This window comes from Sminthopsis crassicaudata, chromosome 2, assembly GCF_048593235.1.
Source record: "Sminthopsis crassicaudata isolate SCR6 chromosome 2, ASM4859323v1, whole genome shotgun sequence".
Taxonomy (NCBI): domain Eukaryota; kingdom Metazoa; phylum Chordata; class Mammalia; order Dasyuromorphia; family Dasyuridae; genus Sminthopsis; species Sminthopsis crassicaudata.
In genome coordinates this window covers 359,120,434-359,146,057 of record NC_133618.1, presented here as the reverse complement: position 1 = coordinate 359,146,057, position 25,624 = coordinate 359,120,434, and the positions used below count along the sequence as shown (strand labels likewise).

Genomic DNA, 25,624 nt, shown 5'->3' with positions numbered 1-25,624 from the left:
AGGAGGGAATTCAGCTGCCATTGCTTTCTCCAGCTTCATTTCCACAGGCTTAAGTCACAAGGATCCCCACCCAACATCCCCCCTCAACTAGGCAAAAGGCTGACATTGCTTATACTTTATAAAGTGAACCTGTCTACTTCTTTCCTACCAAGTATCAATTCCACAATAAAAGTATTCCAAATCTTGAACAGACTATTTTATGCTAAGAAACAACTTGTATTTCTATTTACAATGTCAGTTTTTAACTTCTAGGCTGACATTCAAAGAAAGAGAAATGTCCTCAATGTATGCGAGCTACCATCAGCAAAAGGGAGTTAATTTTAATCACTGATGCCTTTTCCAAATTAAATTAGCACCTTCGAGATAACCTTTTATATAGCTAGTATAATGTTCTAGCAAGTTAGAAATATAGCCTATTACTGACACATTATCAGTTATATAGGAAACAGCCCTTTTAGTGTTATTTGGAAAGGAACTGAATATGAAACTTGGCAGATTTGAATGACTAAAACCCAATTTCAAGGTAAGAAATGATTCCACAAAGTTTGGACTCCACAGTCTAAAACTGTAAAACATTTCACTAGCAGCACAATTGGTTGTTTATCTGGAATAAAGGTCACATTATCTACTTTAGTACAATTAAGATTTCTCTCAGTATTAAGCCATTAATGGCTGGTTAAAAAAAAAAAAAACATTTAATTTCAATTATATCAGAGTTAAATTCTGGTAAATAAGATCTTTGTATAATAAGGAACAAAGTAACATGCTTTAAAATTTTCTTGAAGTACAGAGCATTATCTATTTACTCCTGTGTCTTACTGTACTGATGAAAGAAATGTGAGAAAATAGGAAAGGATCTCAATAAATTTACCAAGTTTTTATAAGATGTTATCTGTAATTATCACTAGGGGTTGTAGAGAAACTATAGAATAATAAACATTACATGTGTAGATGAAAACCTGTGTGTGCTTACACAAAAAAAAAAAAGAGTCCAAGAGTAAGATGAAAAAAATGCCCTTTTTTCCCACAGCAAGAAATATTCATCCTTCAAATAGGCAAGAAGCCAAAAATACACTGAGTAAAATGTCTTGATGCTTTGCTTAACTGAGTCAAACAAGCAGGCTAAAGGTAAAATTGCACATAGGAAACCGCGCCTCTAATTTGATTTGGGTATCCCATCATATATAAAAATTGATGATTTGTTTCTTTAATAATAGGATATGTTCCTCAAATCAGCATCAACACAGCTAAAAGTACTTCAAAATCAAACAATTGTGACAGACCTAAGAAATTACTAAACTAAAAACTGAGCATGTGATAAATGAAGAAAGTTATGTTTTTCCAATATTTTCCACTATTTGAAAATGGATTCTCTTGGTACTGAAGAATATGAAGAATTCACTGGGAAGAAAATAGTGAGAGAAGCATTCTGCTAAAAAAGTCCTTCTAGATGAATTCAAAAGCCCATTGAAACATAAGACATTTATATCAGTTTGCTTAAAACAACCTTCTATTGTCCATTAAATATCTTATATTTTCAAAGAATATCCTCACTAAGACACATTAAAATGAAACATTTCCCCACCAAATATGCCAAAAATTAGATTTTGTTTTATTGCATGACGTTGCATAAGAATATTATTAAAAACTGTAAGGCATCATGCAATTAATAAACTAATTATTAATTGTACCTTAAAGATAGGTGGTTATATAGTCTAAATTTATAAAATCAGTTCCAAAAAAAAGTACATAAAAAATTTAACATGATGAGCATTAAATACCATTCACATATCTGTAGTTTTTAGCTGTTAAAAAGTGCATTCAAACATACTGGACGGGAAAATAATTCTGTCCAAAAATGGTGCTGGGTGCAAATGTCAAATTATAAGTTGTAAAAGAACATAAATTATTTTATAGAATTAGAAAGTTAACAATGTGATATCCAAACTTGCCTGAAATCAGTTTTCAATCCTCACATTCACAATAGTTGAAATAATATTAATGATCTAAAAAACTTATCCTTTATAACCAACAAATGTCTATTGAATTCAAGTTATGTATGCTGAGTAATCAAATAACTGAGCAGACTTAGTATCAGACACAGACAGATGTGGACTTGATATTAGTCGATGTATTGTGCCACCCAACGAAAACCTTCACCATAGCCTTGTCTCTTTAGCACACTGCACATGAAGACTTCTAAAGGCCTGGCATTTAACTCTTTCATTGAAACACTTCCCTAGAAGAAAAAAATAAATGTTAGGTTGAAATAAATCTTGAAAAAATAATGGCACTATACATCAAAATGAATATTCTTAATACATTAAAAAATGCAATTAAAAAAGTCAATCATTTCTTATATTCATTTCTAAATGTGGATAATATTCCCTTCAGATAAATAAATGATTAAAGTGCCCTCTGCTATGGTGAAACCAAATGACAGAACAAAGTTCCATATTAAGAATTAAAGTTATGACTTTTAAAAAAAAAAAAATTATACCAAAACGCACTTCCAGAGAGATGAAGCACTCAAAGTGAAGAGAGAAACATTGTTTTTGGATATGGCCAATGTAGGAATTTGTTCTGTTTGTCTCTGTATTTTTGTTACAAGGGTTCTGTTTTTCTTTTTCCAAAAAGAAGTGGTGGTAAAGGGGAGAAAAAACATTTTTTTTGTTGTTGTTAAAAAAGAATTTTAATTTAAAATGAAACAGAATAAAATAAAAAGCATAGCAAATAAAATCCTCAGAACTGGAATTACTGGCATTCTAATAATCACATTACATTGTTGTTTTTCCTTTGTTCTCAAAGAAGACCATGATATCAGGGAGGTGATGCCATAACATGAAAGTGAATTGGATTTTAAGTGAGAGAGAGCTGTACAAGGTCACCTGTCTCACTTTCCCATCCAGAGCCATCGGGGTCTAGTGGCAAAGATATAGATCAAGATGACCGGAGATGGCCCTGGATGAAATGGGAAACCTTGACCTTTTTAAGCTAAGGTCCCATTCAACAGGTCTCAGTTTGACCGAGGTGGCACCCATTCAGTTATTAAGGCTAGATAGCAATCACGGCAAAGAATCTCCTCTTTCACTGAAGTCAAAAAAAAAAAAAAAAATCTAAAAACAGAAATAAATAAATGGATGAATCTGTGAGAAGACCTTCAGGGTTTCTGGCCAAAGCAGAAATGACTGCTATTTATATTCAATCTGAGTCAATCAGAACCCAAACAATGACCAAATAGGGGCTGGCCTAGGACCTACTGGTAGTCAATGAGAATCAGATTGGTTTTGATTTAAGGCTTGATCCTTAAAAAAGAAATCTAGTCAGTTAAACCATAAGATATCTTGGAAGGATTCAGAGGTGCAAAAGGGGAAACAAAATGCTTTCAAGAGCACCTTTAGATAATGATATGATACCCTATGTGGACAGAGATAGAGGAAAGTTGGAAGGAAAGGATCGAGGGAGGGAGAAATAGAGGGAGGAACAGAAGGGAGAAAGGGAGAAAGGAAGGAAACGGGAGAAGGAACATTACTATATACCTAAAAGTCCTCAGACTTTCTCAGCAATGCCAAAGAAACCTCTTCACTCTGAAAACTCTTTCAATCTCTGGATTTCTCACAATGGAAATATTCTCTTTCCAATGCACTGGCTCTTTCCAGAATCTCCAATTTAAAACTATCATGGTCACCTATGTCTTCATTCCTCTTCAGGTTGCTCTCAGGTTCCATGGCCTTTTTCTACATGTTCTCTCCTGGGTACCTTCACTCCCACATACCTGGCCCCCTCTTTTTGAGCCTCCTTTTATGTGCTGTCTTTTCCATTAAAATAAAAACTCCTGGACAACAGTCTTTCTGAGTATATTATAGTTTGATGGCACTCCATTCAATTCTCTTCCTTTTTTCCTGTAATGTCACTCTTTTCCCTGGCTTAGAAAAGCTCTCATCCTCTTTGACTCTCTCAGGTAATTTTATCCTCTGATATGTATTTAAATACTATAATATATATAAAGATTACTTACATGCCTTTATCTCCCTTACAGTTTCTTAAGGAGCTGTATTATGTTATCTTTATTTATAATATCCAACATATAATAATCTTGAATATTTTTAAAAATGTATTTGTATGAAAGAAATTGAAATAAATAAATATATATCTTTACCCTGAGGAGGAGCTTTACACATAAAGAAACTTTATTAATAAGTCAGTGGGAAAAGGGGTACTCTCCAAATATTGAATTTTTCTTAATGGTAGTAAGCCCAATAATATACACAGATAATACTGAACATCTCAAAATATACTAAAAAGAAAAAAAAAATTAAGGTTATATGAACATAGCTCAAATTTCCAGATTTCATGGAGATTTTTTTTTTTCCTGGTTTAAGTTTCATTTATTCCAAATTTTACTTACAAAAAGTAAAATGTAGAAAAATTATCTAAATTTAAGAAGAAAAGTCTGGACTCAGTAAAAACATAAGGTTCTTTGTAATGTTCTCTTCTCTAAAGTGTAAAGTTCTCTTTAGAGCAGATTTCTTAGGGAGCTTCTGTAGGCAGCCTTAGTTTCAGTTCAGTTCAATAATCCCAGGATTTAAAGCAGCCAGGAGTTAAAGTCCAGATCCTTTATTTTCTCCTTCAAAATCTTGTCTCTTTTCCTAGATCCAGTTAGCTTATAGAGGGCTCTCTCTCTCCTTGGTTCTGAAAGCTCTCTCCAAATGTCTCCAGCCAGCACAAAGGTGGAAATTGGAATGAATCTTGACTCCTCCTCCCAGAGACAGTGGGCTTGTGGGTTTCTGATTTGTGAATCTCCCGGAAGTTTAAGAGTGGACTTGTGAACAACTCCTTATATATGCTCTCTAAAGGTGTAAATGTGTGAACTAATGTGTGAACTTATTTAAAGGTGTGAACTAAGTACATAAGCATTGTCTCTATCAATTCCTAGTGACCTAGCACCTTGTTTCAAGTTCTAGCCCATAACATCTCCCGATTTCTTTTGATTTAGAATATAAGGTCGTCATGACCTCCTTGACTTCTCAAGGAGGTGAGAACCTCAAAAAAGAAGGTGATCATGCCTTCCCTAATGGCTCAAAAAAGGAGTGAAAACACCATAAAAAAGAGGTGGTCACACCCTTCCTGACTTCTCAGGAAGGGAGATGAAAACACCAAAGAAAATGGGAAATCAAATCAGATTAGCCGGTTTCTGAATGGGCTCACTTTTAAAACAGGTATACATAAATCCATCAATATGGGAGGTATTACACATAATTACATAAATTACATAAACACATAGTAACAAAACACAGGCTAGAAGTGATATAACAAATAACATGAATCAAGATGAGGAATTATACATGTCCATGTCCTAGAAATAGTCCAAAAGGAATCCATTGTCCACTAGTTCATGTGCTAGGAATCCAATAATTCCTACAAGTTTTGAAGTCCTGCAATAGTCTCATCTTGTGTTAGGGAATCCATTGATTCCTGCTGGTTTTTCAAATCCTGCAACAGTCTCATCTTGTGTTAGAGAATCCAATGATTCCTGATGGTTTTCAAGTCTTGAAATAGTCTTATCTTATGTTAGGGAATCCAATGATTCCTGCAGATTTTGTTCTTAGGTCTTCTCCTTTGTTTTGAGGTTTTTCTCCTTTTCTATTTCTCTCCAGGTATTCATTGCCACTCATGTGTTTCCTTTTCCATCTGTTTCCTTCTCCGTTCCATTTCAGCTGAAATTCTACTTTAGCTCTTTAACAAAATTTCCTTGTTGTACTCACCCTAATTTCTGGATTGAGGAGACTTTTCCACTGAAATCAGGACCGTGTCTGTCCTTGTTCAGGCACCAAAATGTAATGTTCTCTTCTCTAGATTACAATGTTCTCTGGATGCAGATTTCTTGGGGAGGTTCTGGGAACAGCCTTAGTTTCCATTCAGTTCAATAATCCCAAATGCAGCCAAGCGTTAAAGTCCAGATCCGTTATTTCCTCCTTCAAAGTGTTGAATCTCTTCCTGGGGCCTGGTTAGCTTTCTTAAGAGGCCTATCTCTCTCCTTGTTTCTGAGAGCTCTTTCCAAATGTCTCAGCCAGCACAAAGGTGGAAAGTAGAATGAATCTTGACTCCTCCTCCCAGAGAGTGGGCTTGTGAACTCCTCCTTATATATGCTCTCTACAGGTATGAATGTATGAACTAATGTGTGAACTCTTTTAAAGGTGTGAACTAAATACATAAGCATTGTCTCTATCAATTCCTAGTGACTTAGCACCTTGTTTCAAGTTCTGGCTCATAACAGTTCTTGAAAACAGGGACTGTTAAACAACCATATGAGTGTGTTTGTATATTGGACAATAGTAAGACAATACAGCAGAGCATCAGAATAATCTAAGTTGATATGGAAAAAAAAAAAAAAAAAAAAAGAATTACCTTTCCTGTTGTTTGACCATACAGACCAAACATCTCTCGTAACCGTTCTTCACTAATGGCTTCGGGTCTATCAATCTTATTTCCAAGAATTAGGATAGGCACATTAGCTATTGTTTCATCTGTCATAAGAGACTGCAAAGAAATGAGAAATTCATGTTGTGATAGCATATCATAAAGAGTTTAATTTACCTGGATTCTGAAGTAACCAAGCTCCTACACAAAAATGGCAATACAGCCATTTTTATTTTGTCAACCCATACTATATCTTAGTTAACTGAAAGATTCTGTGAAAAGAATTTCCTGTTATCAATGTCTTTTCACTGAACTCCCTCCTTCTATCTTATTTATCTGGTTTCCTTTCAAACTTACTCTGCCACCCCAAGACTACTATATATAGTTATTATGTTAAAAATGGAAAGAAACTTAAGACTCCCACTAGTTTAATCCTTTCATTTTACAAGTAGGGAAATGAAGTACAGAGAGGGGAAGTGATTTTCTTAGATTACACAGAGGTAACTCATTTTAACACTTATATACAGTGCACTAATAGTTTGAAAAAATCTTTAGTTAATTTGATTCTCAAAATAATTCTGCGAAAATGTACAAGACAGAAATAATAAACTCATTGTAATCATATAGACACATAGAATACCTTGCATCTAAACTATCCTACCAAACTCTTTCCATCTCTATTCCATTATGAAGTCAGACTATCCCTAAAACTACATGAGTCTCCTATAATAATTAAAGAAGTAAGCCCTGAAATATCCTGGCCATTTGCCCTGATTTTTTTATCTTAGGAATTTAAAGTAATGGAAGTAATAACCTTTTCAAAATACCTCTTTACAATCTATTCATTTTCTCAAGATATTACAAAACAATTTCATTCTAAGACTGACAAGGCTCATGGAGAAATGGCCAAAATTCAGATCTTGAGGATGATATATAACAGTTCATTTCTAGGAAAAATATCATGGTCAACTACCAAGAATGATCTCTCCTTTAGTAGAAAAATAGCCCCTTGGTCACAAGAACTGTTAAGTGGTCTCATCCCAAAGTAGCAGAAAGCTATGTACTCTTAACACCTGAACCATCAATCATGATTTGCTTTGCCTCATTTTTTATATTTGGACAAGGAACTTACATCAAGTTCTTCTTTTGATTCTAACAGTCGGTCATGGTCTGCACAGTCCACCAGAAAAACAATGCCATTTATGGCAGGCAGATAGTTTTTCCACACTCTTCGAGCTAATGAAAACAATTAGGAATTAGACATGGATGTCTAAATTTATAATTATGTTTGTAGGAAAATTCAAACAAAAATAGCTCTAAGGGTAAATGTCACCTAGTTACTTTTTATAAAAAATTATAATATAACATGATTTTATGGTCTAAGCAGTAAAACACTGTGAGAATTGGTTATTTTAAGTTTTCTCAGTTTCATTCTTATTTTCTCCACTTATAAAGTGGGGCTAATTTTTTGCTAAAAGCATCTTTATGGTTTACCACCTACATGTGAAAACAATTTGAACTCATGAAAGGAAAACTTTAAAGAATTTAAAATGTTTACTCATCAGCTTATCTCTGAAAAATTTTATGCCAGTAATGGGAAGAGACCAAGGAAAGATAGTCGTCATTCAACTTTAAAGTTTTATTAAGCATTTTATAATGGCACTAAATGCCAAAAATAGAGATGAAAACAAAACAGCTCTTGGATATAAAGAAGTTTATATTGCACTAGAAAATACACAATATGTAGACAGATAACTAAAAAGGGAGAGGGGGGAGGTCATTTGAAATGGAGAATGTAAATGAAGCAGAGGCAAGAAGAATAAGGGATTATTATTTTAGAAGTTTGGCAACTAAAGGGAAAAGATATGACAATAAATTGGGGGTAAATAATTCTTTTTGGTTGATATTTTCAAATAAAGGCTTGGTTTTTTTTAAGACTGGAGAACAGAGGTAGTAGGGAAGGAACCAATAGAAAGGAAGAGGAGGTAAGAGGGACAAGTGACATGAAGATCTACCTCTTTGAAGAGAAAATAGAATCAAGGGTACAAGTGCGATTGGCCTTATCAAGGAAAAAAAAATTACCTCTTGCTTAGATACCAGAATAAAGAAAAAGTAAATGAGATAGTTCTGAAATACAGAACAAGGGAGATGAGGAAGCTCAGAAAAGATGGTCTTGATTTTCTTTGTCAAGTAGGGGGTTATGTCACCTGAGAAAGGAGGTTAACAGGTCTTAAGGAGAATGAAGAAAAAGGAGAAAGTCAAGAATAGCACTCAGTAATGTATGACAGAGAAACAATCAAGGAAGAATATAAAGATTGGTGTGCAGTTGAAATTGGATAATATAAATTTTTAGCAGACCCAAGCAGAACACAGTGTATTGAGAGAAGTCTCTCTATTAGCATTCATCAGCACAAGAGCAAGAATGGAAAAGAAAGGTAAGGATTGAGTTAAGAGGAAAGGGGCAGTCATATATTACATTATATGTCAGGCATTTTACTAAATACATTACAAATAGTCATCTCATTCAATCCTCATAACAACTCCATGGAGCATCCCCATTTTGCAATTGAGGAAACTGAGGCAAAGGTTATATGACACGTCCAGCATCACATATGTAATAAGCATCTGAGGCCAGATTTGAATTCAGATCTTCCTGACTCCACTGCACCACCAAAGATGGCAAGAACTTCATAGATGAAAGATGGTTGATTTTTTTAAAGTTTTATCTAAGAGAAAAGGTAAAATTAGAGAAGGTGGAGGTCTCAGTAAGGACAAGAACAGGTTTAGAAGAAGTAAAACAAAGAAAAAAATTATTATGAGAAGGAATTTTCACAGTTTTCAAGAGCACAAAGATGGAACAATATGGTGATAATGAGATTAAGGTATAACTGGGTGGGCGCTAAAATCCTTAAGAAAGACAAAAGTAACCAGGAGACAGGCAGATTATCAGCAATAAGGAAGTGAAGCAGATGCTAAAAATAAATTGAGTAAACCTTCAATGACTGAATAGTTGTTGAGAGATCTAACAAGAGAAAGAATATCTAGAAGTGATAGTGGCAACAAGACTGGTGATTCCTCGTGGTCCAGTGCCTGAGGAGAGAATATGCCAGAGGAATGCAATCAACAAAAATTGAAGGGAGAGAGTGTCCAGGGATGCACTGTCTCCTGGAGAAGCCAAGCTTTCATAAATTCAAGAAGATAATAACAATAGGAATAGTGAACATATATATATATATATATATATATGTGTGTATATATATATATATATATATATATATATATATATATATATTCCTGTGCTTTAAGTTTTGCAAAGCATATTTATTATCTTACCTTATGCTTATAACTTTTAGAGGTAAATAAATATTAAGAGTATTATTACCTCTATTTTAAAGAAAACTGAGGGGGAAAAAAGAGACAATGTCCAGGGTTACATAGTAACTATATGAAAGTGAGATTCTACCCCAATTTTTCCTGTATGTACAGCATTAGAATGGTGAGATTATTGAACTGACTGTAGATGAGGATGCAGGGAAAAATAGGAGTAGAAGAGGATCTTAGCAGACTATGAACCTTTATAATTAACTCAAATAACAGTATTATTTTCTTTGCAAATAGCAGAAACAGGTTAAAATAAAAATATACAGACCATTATGTGTGTCATCACTTTTAAAATTTATTTTCGAGATATCTCACTGCCTTTATTTAAAAAATATATTTATTTTTTCCTCATTTACTCTTTCAAGAATTTTCTTACATTTGTTTTTAAAGCTTTGAGTTCCAAATTCTTTCCCTTATCCCACCTATTAAGAAAGTACATGTGAAGTTATGCAAAACATTTCCATAAAAATCATGTTTTTGCTGCTTTTTAAATAAAAGAGAAACAAGAATTTTTTTTCAAATTATTTTCAGCTTTCAAATTAGCAAAACAAACAAAAATTACATTTTTTTCTTATATTAGTCTTATGTCACTTCTTAAATCTTTTTTTTTAAGGCCTGAGAAATGCCCTGTTATCCTTCCCAATCTAAATAAAAGTAATTTCTGACATTTTATGCCATTTCTTAAATATTTTATTAAAGCCTCAGAGAAGTGGCAGCTAGGTGGTAGAGTAGATAGCGCACCAGCTCTGAAGTCAGGAGGACCTGAGTTCAAATCTAGCCTCAAACCTGGCTGTGTGACCCTGGGCAAGTCACTTAACCCCAATGCCTCAGGGGAAAAAAAAGCCTCAGAGAAAAATGACATCTCTTCTAATCAATAGATTATAAAAACTGATTTCATTTAAAAAAAAAAAACAAAAACTGATTTCATATAATTTATTTTACAAAATCAACTTTCATAAAACATACTTAAAACGGATGTATTATACCAGTTATTACCACTTACATTAAAAAAAAACTACACAAGGAGTTTAAAGTATACACACAGCATTCAAAACTGTGATAAAGCCAATTTGTGATATTTCTAATCAAGAAACAACTCAGCAAAAACTCAAAAACTGAAGAAAAGAATGTAACTTTTGCTTTTAAAACATGATCTGGTAGGGACGGGAGAGATAATATATTTTGAATTATAAGACTAGACTCTTTCATTTACTTGAATGAAACAAGAAGCCATGTTGCACTGTAAGTGGTCTTTTTTTTGTTCATTAAAAATATGACAAAGTGATAAGAAGATAATAATGGCTTACCTTGAGCATGCCCACCCAGATCAAAAGTAGTAAAAGTCATGCCAGCAATGGTCAATTCTTCTGATGCTAAAAAACAAATACTTTATAAACATCATATTATACCATATATTTATGATCTTACCCACTAGTTAATGGTTAAAGAAATTCATCTTAAATATTTGAGAGCTAAACAAAATAATAAAAACTCACTTTGTTTTTAATTAATCATGTTTTTATCCTTTCACCTTAACAAAAGAAGGACTCCATGTTGGAATGGAGAATAGACAGAAAAGTTGTTCATTTGTGTAGTTAGTATATTTCTCCCTAATTTTCTTTCTCCTGCTACAAATCACTGTAATTTTCTAATTCTCATCCATTTCTCTAATAATGACTATCCTATATAGGGAAGACAAATAGTGCTTCACATCAAAGTTCACCATTAACAACACAATTATCCTCCAAATAACAGTATTTTACTGATCTTATTTAAAAATTCCTTACCAATGTTATTCCAGTAGCAAATTACTCTGTAATCTCTAGATTAAGAAATATTCTCTGAGGAAAAAAATAATGGCTGTGTATGCTTATAGTGGACTTTTACTTAATAATAACTTTCTCTGCTTTCCAGCAAAAAGATAAGATTAAGTGTCCACTATATTTGTCCCTATCCCAGTATAATATATAGTGTTCCTACCTACTGCAACTTCTCTTGAACCCCTATCACATTGTAGAAGTTGAAGAGATTTACTATTTCCCAATGAATTTGTAGAGAGAAAGGACTCAACTCTTTGAAGTATATCAGCTATTTTCCTGTTATGTCCTCAACTCCTTCCAATACTACAGTGAAAATTGGACTGTAAAGTGGCAGAGCAGCATATATGAAAACTGAACTCTTCTTTGCTTCTACTGAAAGACAATTTTGGAAAATCTTGCTTAGCTGGCAAAAAAGATGGAATAAACAGACAGCATTATGGAATTAAGCAGAATTCAACTAACTTCAATATTTTATGTTTTTCCCCAAATATCTTCTATAATACTCTTGGTTGTATGGACATTTACTACATCAAATAATTACACTGATGTGATAATTAGCATTGTTGCACTTTCATCCAGTTTCATACTGAAAGGACTTAAGCAATATACTTGGGGTTACACAATGACTTGAGTAGCACAATTTTTATCTTTGAACTATGTACCATTCTTGTCTATGGTCCTTCCCTAAAGTTACTAGTCACAGGTTTGTTAGATACTATTTTGAGTGATATCATCATTAATATTACTTTATATTCTAAAGTCTTATGAACATGAGTCAGTATAGTGATAGATCTTCAAATCAGAGGAAAGGGCTAGGGTTTGGTCTTTCTATCTGCATATCTGGACATGAGTCAGCTCCGCTACTTACCAACTATATAAAACCTCAGGAAGTCACCTCACCTAGCTGGGTATTAAATTTTTTCAAAAATAAAATAATACCCTACTGATTTGGGCATAAGCTTGTTATCAGAATGAATGAGTTAGAAGATATAAAATTATTTTGTAAGGTATAAAATAATATAGAAATATAATAATTTAGCCATTCAAAACAGACAGCATTGTAAATTTACCTATTTTTAAAATGTTTCAAAATTCCATTACAAAGGGAATGGCTAGGTGGCACAGTGGATACAGCACTAGCCCTGAAGTCAGGAGGACCTGAGTTCAAATGTGACCTCAGACACTTAACACTTTCTAGCTGTGTGACACAATCCCAAGTCACACAACCCCAACTGCCTCAGCCAAAAAAAAGAAAAAAGAAAGAAAAAAAGAAAACCATTACAAAAATAATTGACAGTTACATTTAAGGAAAATTAAGATTTGAAAAAAATTATTTTATATTCATTATTTCATGTGTTCATGAGTAGTGCTATTAGATAAGAACAATATGTATATTGTCTCCATTTTATTGATAAGAAAACAGAGAATAAAGGGAGGTTGAGACTTACTTGAGGCTACATAGTGAGTGAGTATATAAGGCAGGATACAAGCCCAGCTCTCCTACTCAAAGTCCAGCCTTCAATCCACTATGTAATACTGCCTCAAAATCATATTTAACACCAACTTGTCTAAAAATATTTCTGAACCAAACAATATCATTGTGACAGTGAAGAAACTAGCACTGCTTAATAATTCATGATGATTTAACAGGTAAGGATATTACTCCAACCACCCAATTATTGTGTTCTATGGATTTAGTTCAATAATCTACCTCCTCAGTAGTCCACTTATATACCTAGATAATAATTACTAAGTGACCTAGAAGCCATAAGAATACAGGAAAGAGAAACCCTTAATTAATTATCTTAGTTGCAAAGTGGTATTAACTGACAGAATGGACTTCTGTTCCACCAAAATCATACCAAACTCCCCATAAGTAGACATTTATAATAGGGTAAGTTATAACCATGTGATCAGAACTGACCCACATCATTTCTAAAACACCAGTTAGTAAAGGACCTTCACTTACTGGGATGTAATGTAGGTACATGTTGTCCAAGCCTATCATCTTTTAACATATGCAGTAGTGTTGTTTTTCCAGCATTATCCAATCCAAGAAATACTAATTTGCCAGATTTCTTGTACAGTCCTGAAGAAAAATCACAATTGAAAAAAACTGTTAAGTTCATGTATATATATATATATATATATATATATACACACACACACACACACACACACACACAATAATAATTTGTTCTTTTTTTATTTATAGCTATCAACAGTTTTTAACTAGCTAGAATATTTAACTTTTTCTGTTTAATAAACTTCTACATACTCAAAAAAACAGAAAAAATCTTTCCACATCTCCTCAGACATTTGTGATTTCTAAGGTAGTCTTTCACTATTAAATCTATCCTCAATTTAAAATAACTATATTTTAAAACCTAGACACACAAATCTATTCCATCTTGATGTAATAAAGCAAAGCAAAAAGGAAAGAAAAACTGAGTTTATTATACTGAGATATGAATAGTAAAATAAAAATTGGGCTGAAATTTTTAAGAAAAAGAGTCAGAAATAAGATGATTTCAGAGAGGCCTGGAGAGACTTATATGAACTGATGCTAAATGAAATGAGCAGAAACAGAAGATCATTGTACACGGCAACAAGATTATACGATGATCAATTCTGATGGACATGTCTCTCTTCAACAATGAGATAATTCAAACCAGTTCCAACTTCTTCAGTGATAAAGAGAGCCATCTTCAAAGAGAGAATTATGAAAACTCTTTTTGTTCTTGTTTGCTTGTATTTTATTTTGCTTCTCTTTTTTTACTGTGTGGCACAATAATTGTATAAACATGTATGCATATATTGGATTTAACATATATTTCTACCATGTTTAACATAAATTGGACTATCTGCCATCTAGGGGAGGGTGTGGGGGAAGGGGGATGGAATTGGAACACAGGGTTTTGCAAGGACTAAAGTTAAATTGTCCATGCATATGTTTTGAAAAATAAAAAACTTTAGTAAAAATAAAAATTTTAAAAAAAAGAAAGAAAAAGGGTCAGAAAATACAGTGTCAAATTCTCCTGAAAGTACAATCAAGTCTTTCATTATGAGATTATACATAATTATGAAATTTAAAAAAAAAAAAAAAATCAAGCTACTAATTTAAGAAATTTCAGCTAAATGTGAAAGGAGTAGAAAATATAACTCAATAATTTATGGTTTATCACCACATATTTCCTATAATCAGGTATGTGAACATTCTAGAGTACTTGAATCACTTATTTGATAATCATGAACAAGTTCATGTAAAAGTTTACAATTTCCAAGTCTTATTTCATATTTCTTAATTTTTAGAAAATGGAACTGTGCCCAAGAATATTCCCAGAAACCTGTAAAATAGCAAATTTTTTATAATGGCTAGCATATTAGATTTGAAGTCAGGAAAAGTTGAGTTTGAATCCTGCCTCAAACAATATAGCAAATCACTTTGGCCCGAGTCTGTTTTCTCATCTATAAAATGGAAAAATAGCACTTACCAGACAACGTTGTTTGAAGAATCAAAATCAAATTTTGAGATTTTATATATAAAATGCTTTGCCAACACTAAATTGTTCTATAAATGTTAGCTATTATTGTTATCCACATTAATATTGAATTAAATTCAAATATTTAATTTGAAGTTAAAAGCTTCAAATTAAAATATCCAGCTGACTGCCTCTTAAAAAGATGGGTTGTGTTCCGTTCTAGAAGCCTCAGTTTATGAAGGACATTGATAAATTGGAGAGCATAAAAAGGAAAGATATAATACAGGGATTTAGTTAAAATATAGTTTAGTTGGGGCAGCTAGGTGGCGCAGTGGATAGAATACCAGTCCTGAAGTCAGGAGGACCTGAGTTCAAATCTGCCCTCAAACACTTACTATTGTGTGCCCTGGGCGAGTCACTTATCCCCAATTGCCTCAAAAAAAAAAGAAAAAAAAAAAAAAAAAAAAAAAAGTTTAGTTGAAGGAACTAGTTATGAAGAGCCTGAAATTCAGAACATGATATTTATTTTCAACTATTTGAAGGACTGTCATGTAAAAGAGGTATTGGACTTATTTTGCTTGCTCCTAGAGGGCTTATATTCTCCAGCCTTAGAGGATCAAAGTATTATGTATTATCAAGATTATATTTTTTTCTTTATCATACTATATATGTGTGTGTGTTTATACTATTTATATTTATCTTATATGATACTATATACTATTTATCATTTTTATATACAGTATTGAGATTTTTTTATATCAGTAAAGACTAATTAGCAAAAAAATTTAATTCAAACGAAAGCATGGCTACGTCAGAGAGAAGAAATATAGTGTAGTTTGACTAGAAATCAAAAAGCATGGATCTAGTCCCTGACCTGCTACTAACATTCATTATGTGATCTCTGATAAGTCTAAGTTCCTTTCTTTCCACTTCAGAACTCAAATTTGTCCTCAATACAAGGGGTTGGCTAGATTAGACAGCTCAACACTAATGATATGTTTTAATATAGACCTAAAGTATAGGTAGAAATAGAATCGAGGTATACGTCAGAAAACTTGGAAAAGCTTTATTTTGAAAAAAGAACCAGCGTGTGAAAAGGCAAGGAGAATGCCAAATATATTTGCATCATTAGAGCAAATGCAACCAGTTGGCAAGTAACAAGGCAAAAGGTGTTTAATTCTGATCAAGTATGTCTGGCACTAGAAACTCTGGAGTTCTTTCCACTTCAGATTCTGCATTAGATTTGAGTTCTACCACTGCCATTTAATTGCCACATGACTATTGAAAACTCACTTCACTTCTTAATATCTCAGTAATAAAATTATTATACATATCTTGCCTAGTCATACAAATATGAAGCCCATATGAGATTATAATGAAAAAAAGCTGAATTTGATGTTAGAGGAACTATCTTTGAATTCTCAAGCTATTATAGTTATTATGTATGTAAAGAAACACACTTCTATTTCTCTGAACTTAAGTTTTCTTATCTATAAGATATATGGATTAGACTAAATGATTTCTAAGGTCCCTTAACAGTTCTACAATACATAATCTTATGATTTGAATGAAACTATAATAAAAGTACTGGATTTGAAATGGGAAAAACTGAATTTAAATTCCAAATCTAATACACACTATCTGTATGACTTGAGAGAGATTTGTTTAACCTCTCTGAAATAAGGCTTCCTTCTCTATAAAATGATATCCTTTTCAACTCTAAACCATGTGTCTTTTATTTCTTTTAATATTTGGTCTTTTAGTAAAATACTATATAAATATCACCCACATTAATGCCATTAACATGCCTATCGCCACTATTAAATGGTAAAAAATATAGATGATGACATTCTCAAGGAGTTTCTAGAATTTTAAAAATACAATCATTTAATGACTATGATTCTTATATATAAGGAAGTGATGGCCCACCTACTTCAAGTAACATGGTACTTCCAGATCTAAAATTACAGAGCCTATGATGGGAATCAAAAAGTCTATATACTATTATTTTTATGGTTTAATATTATTTTCCCCTGTTACATGGAAAACAATTTTTAGCATGCTTTTAAATTTTTGAGTTCCAGATTCTCTCCCTTCCTCCCCAAATACTCCCATTGAGAAAGCACATGTAAAGTTGTGCTTGACATTTCCATAAAAGTTATGTTACAAAAGAAAACATAGATTCCCCCCCCCCAAAAAAAAAAGTATGCTTCAGTCTATATTCAGACACAATCAGTTCTTTCTCTGGGTATGGATAGCTTTTTCATCACAAATCCTTCAGCATAATCTTAGATCACTGTACTGGTAAGAATAACAAAGTAATTCACAGCTGATCATCCCACAACTTTACTATTACTACATACACATACATTTCATTTTGCTTGAGCTCATGGAGGACTTTCCAGTTTTCTGTGATATCATCCAATTCAACATCAGAAAACCTATATTCTAACTCTCAGATATGGTACTAGCCACATAACCTAAAACAAAATATTTTATGTCCCTGGCCTCAGTTTCCTCTTCTGTCAAATGAAGGAGTTGATCTTTGAGGCCCCCTCCAATTTTAACATTCAAAGATTCTATGCGCTACAAAAAAAATTTCAGTAAGAAAAAAAAAATTAATTTTTTTTGTTGTTGTTACCTTTGTAGGATGTTAACAATCTGATCTGTAGTGTAACACTATGTCATATATAACACGCATTTACTTTAAAATAAAACAAAAGGCTACTGGTTTCTATATGTGGCAGAATATAGACATTCACCAAAATAATAAAAATACAATAACTGAAAGTTTTTCCTCTTATATTTTGCCACTTTAATTCAGTCTCAGCCCTAGCAACTTAATTTTTGTCATTTAACCAAGACAGTGTTTGTGAAAGAAGGAAAATATTTACAATGAAGATTAAAATTATTCTGAAAACTGTTATAAAAAAAACTTAAACTACATTAATACAATTTATTAAATTTGCTAGTTTATTACAAGACAAATAAATTATAAAAACCAAGTTTAAGATATAATTTGAATTTCTGAAGGAAATAGGAATATTCTCAGATTCAGATTGTTACAATATTGAAATTAGGAATAATAGGAAAATTCTCCACTAAATTTCATTTTGGGTTTTTTCTTTTAATGAATCAAAATAATTTAAATTTGACAGAAAAATCAAAACTTAAGCAAAAAATAGAGAACAGTTTAAGACACAGAATGAAGCCAGTTAAAAAGAAATGTCACTGACCAGCACAAATAAGCAACCTTTATTCAACAATTCATAATTTCATAATTAAGACCCACATGCACTTATGTATTTGCAACTTTCATCAAAAGATATCAGAAAAAATGAACAGTAGCAACCAAGAAAAAAAAAAAAAAAGAAGAAGAACATTACCTAAAAACTGCAGTACACTGCTGAAACCACTGTAAATCCAGTCAAATATGAAGGACATATCCAGATGTTATAAGGTCTGAAAAATAAATGCTGAGTTTTAAAGTATGTAATATCAATATCGTATTTTTAAACACTAAGATCATCATTGTACTATTTCATGTAAATTAGTGTGAGGATAATCCAGTGTACAGTGACTAAATGAATTATTTACAAATCACTGCTACAAATATATCTTTTGTTGTAGAGCATTTAAGGGCAAAGATGGGTCAGTCTACCTCAAAGTCTACAGTATGATATGATTTGATTGAGTAAAGAAATAAGAGTAACCACTTCCAGTTGATCAATGATGGACAGAGGTAGCTACACCCAGAGAAGAAACACTGGGAAGTGAATGTAAATTGTTAGCACTAATATCTGTCTGCCCAGGTTGCATGTACCTTCGGATTCTAATGTTTATTGTGCAACAAGAAAATGATATTCACACACATGTATTGTACCTAGACTATATTGTAACACATGTAAAATGTATGGGATTGCCTGTCATCGGGGGGAGGGAAGAGAGGGAGGGGGGAATAATTTGGAAAAATGAATACAAGGGATAATATTATAAAATATATATATATATAATAAAAAATTAAAAAAAAAAAAAAGAAATAAGAGTAATAGCAAACTTAAATTATCATAAAATTAGCTGTAAACATTTTCCAATAATTATGAATACATAAATAATGAAACAATGATGATCACATATATAAAACTAACTACATTAAATATGTGATTCATGGATATTATTAGAACTATGGATATGTATACACACACACACACACACACACACACACACACACACACACACACACTTTCCCTGTTTCACATTGTTTCATAGAAGTGGGAGTTTCAAATTAGAATTCAGGTTCTGGAAAGTTCTTCCAAACTGGAAAAGTTTTGAATGTATGGATTATTTGTGGATCTACACCAGGTTGGCAATAGGGGAATGGATTTTTTTTCAGCCACATCAACTTCCAAAGATCATCTACTAAATTATGTAGTCTACATGGATGAAGGCACGAAATCATAAAATGACAGATCTTTGAAATACATGTGTATGTGTATGTACACTGACAAAAGTGAATGATTGTTTTCATATCTTATAAAGGAAAAAATCTTTTCGGCTTTGACAGAGTCAACATAGTGCAGTGGGAATAGCACTAGGTTTGGAGTAAGAGGATTTTGTTGGCATGTCTGCATTACTAAATGTGTGACCTAGCAAGTCATTTGACATTCTTGTTCTATCTCAAATTTGCTCACCAGTAAAATGCCAACACTGGACTAAATGATATCAAAAGCCCCTATTTAAATTCTCTGATCTTATGAAATTAGATTTAATTTAAGAGCCTAGTGAAGTATAATCAATATTAACCACCAAATAATATAATTATTATTTTGCATTATTTTGACATTAGTTATCAAATATACAATTATAGTTTCTCTCACACACACAAAAAAAAAATGTGAGAAATAATAAATAAATATGTTTCTAATCGATTTTACAAGCCTATCATTCTATTTTTAAAAATACATACTAAGGGGCAGCCAGGTGGCACAGTGGATAGAACACCAGCCCTGAAGTCAGGAGGACCTGAGTTCAAATTTGACCTCAGATACTTAACACGTCCTAGCTGTGTGACCCTGGGCAAGTCACTTAACCCCAATTGCCTTAGCAAAAACAAAAAAAACAAAACAAAACAAAAAAAAACATAATAAAAATATTCTGGGTGTAAAAAAGTGTAATGTTTTTCTTTTATCTTTTTTTTCTTTTTGCTGAGGCAATTAGGTTTAAGTAACTTGCCCAGAAGTCACACAGCTAGGAAGTGTTAAATGTCTGAGGTCACATTTGAACTCAAGTCCTCCTGATTTCACTGTGCCACCTAGCTGCCCCCTTTTTCTTTTTTCTTAAACATTTATTTTTAATCAATCAGCATGCATTTATTAAGCACTTACTACGGAACAGACATGGTGCCTGGCACTTTGTTGTAGATTATATGGGTGAAGACACAACCATAAGGAAAATACAAAGACAAACCTTTGGCCTCCAAGAAGTTAGAATATGTACGTAGGTCTGATACAAAATAGATAAATGGTATGAGGTGGGAAGGAAACTAAGACTCTAAGAGGTGAAGGTGGGGAGAGAGAAATTTCAGAGAAGGGAGACTGACTAGTAAAAAGATACAGGGACAATCAATAAATATCTTTTAAATATCTACTATCTGCCAGGAATATGTTGTTCATATTAAGTTTTGGCCCTGTCAAGTTTCTAAAATGGCACGGAAAGATTTCCCTTTTCTGACTTATTCCTTTGAGAAGGCATAAGTGTTGACTGAATTTTAAATTTATTTTCTAAAATGCGTAAAGCCCAGAAAACAATAAGACTCTTACCTTTTTCCTAAGATACAAAGGTCTCTTTTATGACATTAACTTAATTGAAAAATAATAGATAAGAACTAAAGAAAGGGTCATAGTCCAACCTGAATCATACTTACTGACTCTTCATCTCCTCTCTAAGCAACAATAAACACCTATTAATAAAAGCTTCCACTCAGAATCATGCAATGTACTTTGTTCATTTCTACTCCGTGAAATAGAAAAGCTTTAAGAATCTTGTACTTAGATATTTATTTAAATTAAATCAATTGAGATAATGTCATGGTATAAAATGTATTTAAAATGTATTCATTTTTGGATAGGATTCCATTTACAGATTAACAAAATCAGAAATAGCACAGTTCAAATTATAAATTGTAAACAATAATTGACTGGTATCTGTTTTCAGAAGGAAGTAGGAAGAAATTAAGTAATGAAATCTTTAAGAATGTGATCTCACTATCTTCAACATAGAGAACATCTAATTTAGTTCCAGTTGATCAATGATGGTCAGAATTAGCTACACCCAGAGAAGAAACACTGGGAATTGAGTGTAAACTGTTTGCACTATTGTCTTTCTACCCAGGTTACTTTTACCTTCTGAGTCCAATTTTTACTGTGCAACAAGAAATTCGGTTTTACACACATATATTGTATCTAGGATATACTATAACACATTTAACATGTATGGGATTGCCTGTCATCTAGGGGAGGGGATAGAGTGAGGGAAGGGAAAATTTGGGAAAGAAGTGAATACAAGGGATAATGTTGTAAAAAAAAAAAAAATTACCCATGCATATGTACTGTCAAAAAAATTATAATTATAAAATTAAAAAAAAAAGAAAAAAGAAATTGAACTGAAAAAAAAAAAAAGAATGTGATCTCACATTAGCTCAGAAAAAGATCAACATGAACTTCTGCTATTTTGCTTTTGAAAATACTCATAAGCACATGGAATCTGATGTGATTATATAAATTTACATTATCATTTTACAGAGCCAAAGATTTGGCATTAATGATATCTAGTTGAGAAACAATACATATACTTCAATACTCAAAACAGACTTGAGCTCATTAATATAGGTAAACAATGAAAATGACAAGCCCTCCAAAAATCCTCAATCTTTTAGATCTCCCTAACTTACATTCCACTCACTTCAGATCTCATTATTCAACTGAAACTGTTCTTTTCAAAACTACTAATGATCTAATTGCTAAATCCAAAAGTCTTTTCTTTACAGCCTTTAATACTGTTGATCCCCTCATTATCCTTTTTCTCTAGGTTTCAGTAACAGTACTCTATCTTGGTTCCTCACTTCTTTGTCCAGCTGCTCCTTTGCAGTCTCCTTTACTATATTTTTATCTAAGTCATATCCATTAACTGGGCTCTATCCTAGGAGTTCTTTTCTTCTTCAACACTATTTCACTTGATGATCTCATTAGATCCCAAGAACTCAATTACTGCCTCTAAACAGATGATTCTCAAATCTACCTACCAGCCCTAACCTCTTCGATGACCTTAAAGGTCTCATCTCCAATTACCTATTAGTATCTCAAACTGGATGTTGTGTAAATAAATAAATAAATAAAATGTGCCAAAAATGAACCCAATGTCTTTCTTTCTAAACCTTTTCCCTTTCCAAACTTTCCTATTGCTGTTAAGGGAACTACCCTCTTTCCAGTGGTTCAATCTTGCAACGTGGGTATCATTCTCAATTCCTCCTCCCTATATACAAAATTATTGCTAAGATCTGTTGATCTTACTTATCTTTTACCTATATTTCTCACTCCCCACCCCCACCCCGCCACCATCCTGGCACAGGTCCTTACCCCTAGACTACTACAATATCCTGTTAGTAGATCCTGTTAGATCCCCCTACTCCAAGTTTCTCCATCTATCCTCCATTTCATTGTCAAATTAATCTTCCTAAAGCCTAAACACCACTCCCCCCCCCCCAATCAATAAACTCCAGGATCAAAACCTGTCACAACATAGCCACCTCTTATCTTTCCAGTCTTCTTAAAATCCAGGATCAAATGGCATAATATTTGTAAAGCACTTAACAGTGCTTGGCACTTACAAAATGCTTGTTCCCCAATGAGGTGATTCAAGGCAATTCCAATAAACTTATGATGCAAAGTGCCATCCACATTCAAAGAGAGAACTAAGGAGATCAAGGCACAGTACTTTCATCTTTTTATTATTTATGTGCTTGTTTTTTCTTTTCCTTTCTCATGTTTTTTTTCCTCCTTTTGTTTTATTTTTTTTTTTCACACATGATGACTATGAAGCATTTTTAGAATTGTATATATTTAACTTAGATTGCATGTTGTCTCAGGGAATGAGAAAAATTTGAATCACAAAGTTTTGCAAAGGTGAATATTGAAAACTATTTTTATATATATTTGGGAGGGAAATAAAATACTATTAAAGAAAAAAGATACTTGTTCCCTTCTATTCTCTTATTACACCACCCACTCTATGATCCAGTGATGTTGGCATCTTTGCTGTTCCTTAAACACTCCAATCATGTATTTGGACTCAAAATAACAATGTACTTCCATTACATTCTGTTGCTCTCTATAACACAGAACTATATGGGTAATAAGAAAAAGAGAATTACAATATTCAATTACAAAATTCAATAAGGGCATAATGTATTAACACTAAAATGTACAGAAAAAAAAATTCACTAAAATCCTCGTTCCATATCCCTCCACAAGAGAAGCAAACACCCTTTTTCAAAGCTTTTCTTTTCTACTTCTTTCCACCAGAATTTCATACACATACATTTTTAACAGTGATTGGAATTTTTATAAAATAAAAATATTTTGGAATATATAATTATTCATACTTAACTCGGGGCTAAAATTGTACTTGTTTTTTAAAAGTAAATTCAGTTCTTAAAGTTTTAAGAAACCTTCCTCACTATATTTTACCTAAAGACAGAAGCAAGAACTATGGGTCTAAGTTGTTAAGCAAAGGATTTGAAGCCAATTGTAAGAAATCACATCTTAACAATCAGAACTATGCAAGAGTGGGGCAGTTAGGTGGCAAAGTGGTTAGAGCACCAAGCACAGGAGTCAGGAAGAGTAGAGTTCAAATGTGATCTCAGATACTTAACAGTTCCTAGTTGTGTGATCCTAGGCAAGTCACTTAACCCCAATTGCCTCAGGAAAAGAGAGAGAGAGGGGAGAGAGAGGGGAGAGAGAGGGGAGAGAGAGGGGGAGAGAGAGAGAGAGAGAGAGAGAGAGAGAGAGAGAGAGAGAGAGAGAGAGAGAGAGAGAGAGAGAGAGGGAGGGAGGGAGGGAGGGGAGGGAGGGAGGGAGGGAGGGAGGGAGGGAGGGAGGGAGGGAGGGAGGGAGGGAGAGAGAGAGAGAGAGAGAGAGAGAGAGAGAGAGAGAGAGGAGAGAGAGAGAGAGAGAGAGAGAGAGAGAGAGAGAGAGAGAGAGGGGTGGGGAGAGAGAGAGAGAGAGAGAGAGGGGAGAGAGAGGGAGAGAGAGAGGGGGGGGGGGAGAGAGAGAGAGAGAGAGAGAGAGAGAGAGAGAGAGAGAGAGAGAGAGAGAGGAGAGAGAGAGAGAAAGAAGAAACACCTACTTCACAGGGTGGTTTTAAGAAATCAAATGAGACAATATATATAAGTTAAGTCATTACATAAATGTGACTCATTATTAAAAGAAATCTAGTTATCATCAAGATTTATCTAATTAAGGTAAGTAATACATGAATAACTGAATCAATAAGGGAAAATTAGATTGAGAAAAAAAATAAGCAAAATAGATAAATTTTCATACACAAACACCCCCCCCCAGAATAGCATTTTACTAACTCTAGAATATAGAATAATACAGTATATAGTATATAGAATAATAACAGAATTTACTAATTTTAGTATATAAAATAGAATAGAATTTACTAATTTTAGTATATAAAATAGAATAGAATTTACTAATTTTAGTATATAGAATATTATTCTATATCATACTCACATACACAGTCACATCAGTTTATATTTGTATTAAATATAGAGACAAGTTATATAAGAAACCCAGTGAGAGTTACAACTTGTACCATGGCATAGTTGGTAAATCCCTATGTCAAAAGGATAATCTTGTATATATACATGTATATACTACATGTGTCTATGTAGTATAAATCAATTTTGGAAATCCATGTAAAGTGTCTGGATTACAGATTAAGGAACAAAACCAAAAATATGTAATCAATGAATACTACTATTAACCTCCAATACCAAATTTTATCATATGTTCAATTAGAAGACATATGAATAGATAATGACATGGGCATAATAAATTACTTAAAATTTATAAAACATCATTTCTAGTAGATCCCCGTGCCAGTGAAATGACAGGTTTAGTCTCTACCCTCATAGAATGTGGGGAAATACTGTGAAGTAAGATAGGTTGGTTAAAGGTAGATTGTATAAAGTCTTTAATGCCCTGAATGCAAAAGTCAAGGATTTATGTAACAATCATTGAAGTACATTAGGAAAATGACTTGGTATTAATATAGTATATACAATATAATATACAATATTGTATTACAATGTTAATATAATATACAATAGTCTAGATCAGTGGTTCTCAAGCTTTTGGTCTCAGGACCCTTTATACTCTTAAAAATTATTATTATTTTTTGAGGCTGAGGTTAAGTGACTTGCCCAGGGTCATACAGCTAGGAAATGTTAAGTGTCTG

The 25,624-nt window shown here is 32.8% G+C and overlaps 1 protein-coding gene across 1 annotated transcript in view; it reads right to left on the bottom strand.

Annotated features, from left to right (window-relative positions):
* Positions 1-1,492: 1,492 nt before the first annotated feature.
* The window catches only part of SAR1B (secretion associated Ras related GTPase 1B), a 36,155-nt gene continuing 12,023 nt past the window's right edge, over positions 1,493-25,624 (bottom strand). The window contains exons 2-7 of the mRNA XM_074290901.1: positions 18,490-18,565; positions 13,591-13,710; positions 11,109-11,174; positions 7,553-7,656; positions 6,409-6,540; positions 1,493-2,239 (exon numbers count right to left, since the gene is read on the bottom strand). Coding sequence (XP_074147002.1) covers positions 2,123-2,239; positions 6,409-6,540; positions 7,553-7,656; positions 11,109-11,174; positions 13,591-13,710; positions 18,490-18,547 — 597 coding nt within the window. The 5' untranslated portion in view covers positions 18,548-18,565 and the 3' untranslated portion in view covers positions 1,493-2,122. The remainder of the gene's footprint in view (positions 2,240-6,408; positions 6,541-7,552; positions 7,657-11,108; positions 11,175-13,590; positions 13,711-18,489; positions 18,566-25,624) is intronic.